Source organism: Plasmopara halstedii, assembly GCF_900000015.1.
Source record: "Plasmopara halstedii genome assembly, contig: Scaffold_2592, whole genome shotgun sequence".
Taxonomy (NCBI): Eukaryota; Oomycota; class Peronosporomycetes; order Peronosporales; family Peronosporaceae; genus Plasmopara; species Plasmopara halstedii.
In genome coordinates, this window is record NW_020189499.1 from 215,379 (window position 1) to 217,628 (window position 2,250).

Consider the following 2,250-nt stretch of genomic DNA (forward strand, 5'->3'; position numbering starts at 1 on the left):
ACAAGGCTAATTAACTCTTTTGTTTAAATCCAAAACTGACTTTATTTATTTTGAGCTGCGGCAAAGCCGCCTAATTTTAAATGTATAGATTTTCTTAAATACATATAGTAAAATTTTAATACATGCATACCTACTGGCTACCCAGCCACCCAAATACGGTATTCTTATATGGGTGCAGTCACACCATGCCTATCTCGTGTGACACACACTCCTATTACCAGGAGTGTGTGTACCCTGTTACCAGGGTACGTGTAACCCGGTTACAGCTTACGCAATCCATCACCCAGGGTAAAATCATATCAAAAAATCTTCAAAATGAGTTTTTATAGTTCTGGCAATTATAGAGATATGGCAGACAACATCAGTAGTTGATCGGGCTCGAACAGCGAGTGACACGAGTTGGAGCCCATATGCACTTACCACTCGGGCTCTTCATTAGTTGATTTGTGATGGATATTCTTGCGGTCTCTAATAGATAAAATACATGTTAGATGTAATTTATAATCGAATAAATTACGATTTAGTATCAAGAACCTGAGCATATAATTCTGATTTAATCGCAGAATGTTCCGGATCAAGAGATTTCCCAATGCTAAACTTAACGTCATTTGAAGCTGTGATTGGCTGTACGATGGCTGCAGCTTCGAGAACATTCGACAGGGTTGAAGCCTTCATAGAAGCTGACGATTGATCAAAACCCTACATTTTACAAAATTTAAGCCAATCTGATTCTCTTACAACGAGAGTTTTGCCGTCATCGGAATAGTCTCGAATGTTGCTCCCATTAATCTCCTCCTGTCATATCCTTCAGCCGACCAGTAGTCCGATGATTCATTTCCAAAGTTCCTTTGTGGATAAGAAGACAAGTTTAAACAAACCCAAATTTCTAGTATAAGATGGCTCAATCTGTATCTGGATACTCCGTCGGTATTGATCTTGGTACGACGTACTCCTGTGTCGGTGTGTGGCAAAACGACCGTGTAGAAATCATTGCCAATGACCAGGGTAACCGTACTACTCCGTCATACGTGGCTTTCACCGACACCGAGCGTCTGATTGGTGATGCGGCTAAGAACCAAGTGGCCATGAACGCGCACAACACCGTGTTCGATGCTAAGCGTTTGATTGGTCGCAAATTTTCGGACCCGCTTGTTCAGGCTGATATCAAGCACTGGCCATTCAAGGTGACATCTGGCGCTGGTGACAAACCGCAGATCGTTGTACAGTTTAAGGGCGAATCGAAAACCTTCCAGCCTGAAGAAATTTCGTCCATGGTGTTGATCAAAATGCGTGAGGTAGCTGAAGCATTTATTGGCAAGGAAGTAAAAAATGCTGTTATCACGGTTCCTGCCTACTTCAACGACTCGCAGCGTCAAGCAACTAAGGACGCTGGTGCAATTGCTGGTCTTAACGTACTTCGTATTATCAACGAGCCTACGGCTGCTGCTATTGCATACGGCTTGGACAAGAAGGGCGGTGAACGCAATGTGTTGATCTTTGATCTTGGTGGAGGTACCTTCGATGTTTCGCTGTTGAGCATTGAGGAAGGTATCTTTGAAGTGAAGGCTACTGCTGGTGACACCCACCTTGGTGGTGAGGACTTTGACAATCGTCTTGTAGACCACTTCACGCAGGAGTTCAAACGTAAGCACCGCAAGGACATCACGGAGAACCAGCGTGCCCTGCGTCGTTTGCGTACTGCGTGTGAGCGTGCTAAGCGTACGTTGTCTTCGTCAGCTCAAGCATACATCGAAATTGATTCGCTTTTCGACGGTATCGACTTCAACTCGACCATTACTCGTGCTCGTTTTGAAGACATGTGTGGAGACTATTTCCGCAAAACGATGGAGCCTGTGGAGAAAGTGCTGCGTGACGCGAAGCTTTCTAAAAGTCAGGTACACGAAGTGGTGCTTGTGGGTGGGTCGACTCGTATTCCCAAGGTGCAGCAACTGTTGTCCGACTTCTTTAACGGCAAAGAGCCAAACAAGTCGATCAACCCCGACGAGGCTGTTGCCTATGGTGCTACAGTGCAGGCTGCGATTTTGAGTGGTAACGACTCGTCTGAAAAACTGCAAGATCTTCTTCTGCTCGACGTGACACCACTCTCACTGGGACTCGAGACAGCTGGTGGTGTCATGACGACACTGATTGCTCGTAACACGACAGTTCCCACTAAAAAGTCGCAGACATTCTCGACGTATGCCGACAACCAGCCGGGTGTTCTGATTCAGGTCTTCGAAGGTGAACGAT

General features: G+C 45.5%; 1 protein-coding gene across 1 annotated transcript in view; it reads left to right on the plus strand.

The window, feature by feature from the left end:
• Positions 1–896: 896 nt before the first annotated feature.
• The window catches only part of PHALS_04330 (hsp70-like protein), a gene marked incomplete at both ends in the record, with an annotated part of 2,449 nt that continues 1,095 nt past the window's right edge, over positions 897–2,250 (plus strand). Inside the window, one exon of the mRNA XM_024718426.1 lies at positions 897–2,231. Coding sequence (XP_024583826.1) covers positions 897–2,231 — 1,335 coding nt within the window. The remainder of the gene's footprint in view (positions 2,232–2,250) is intronic.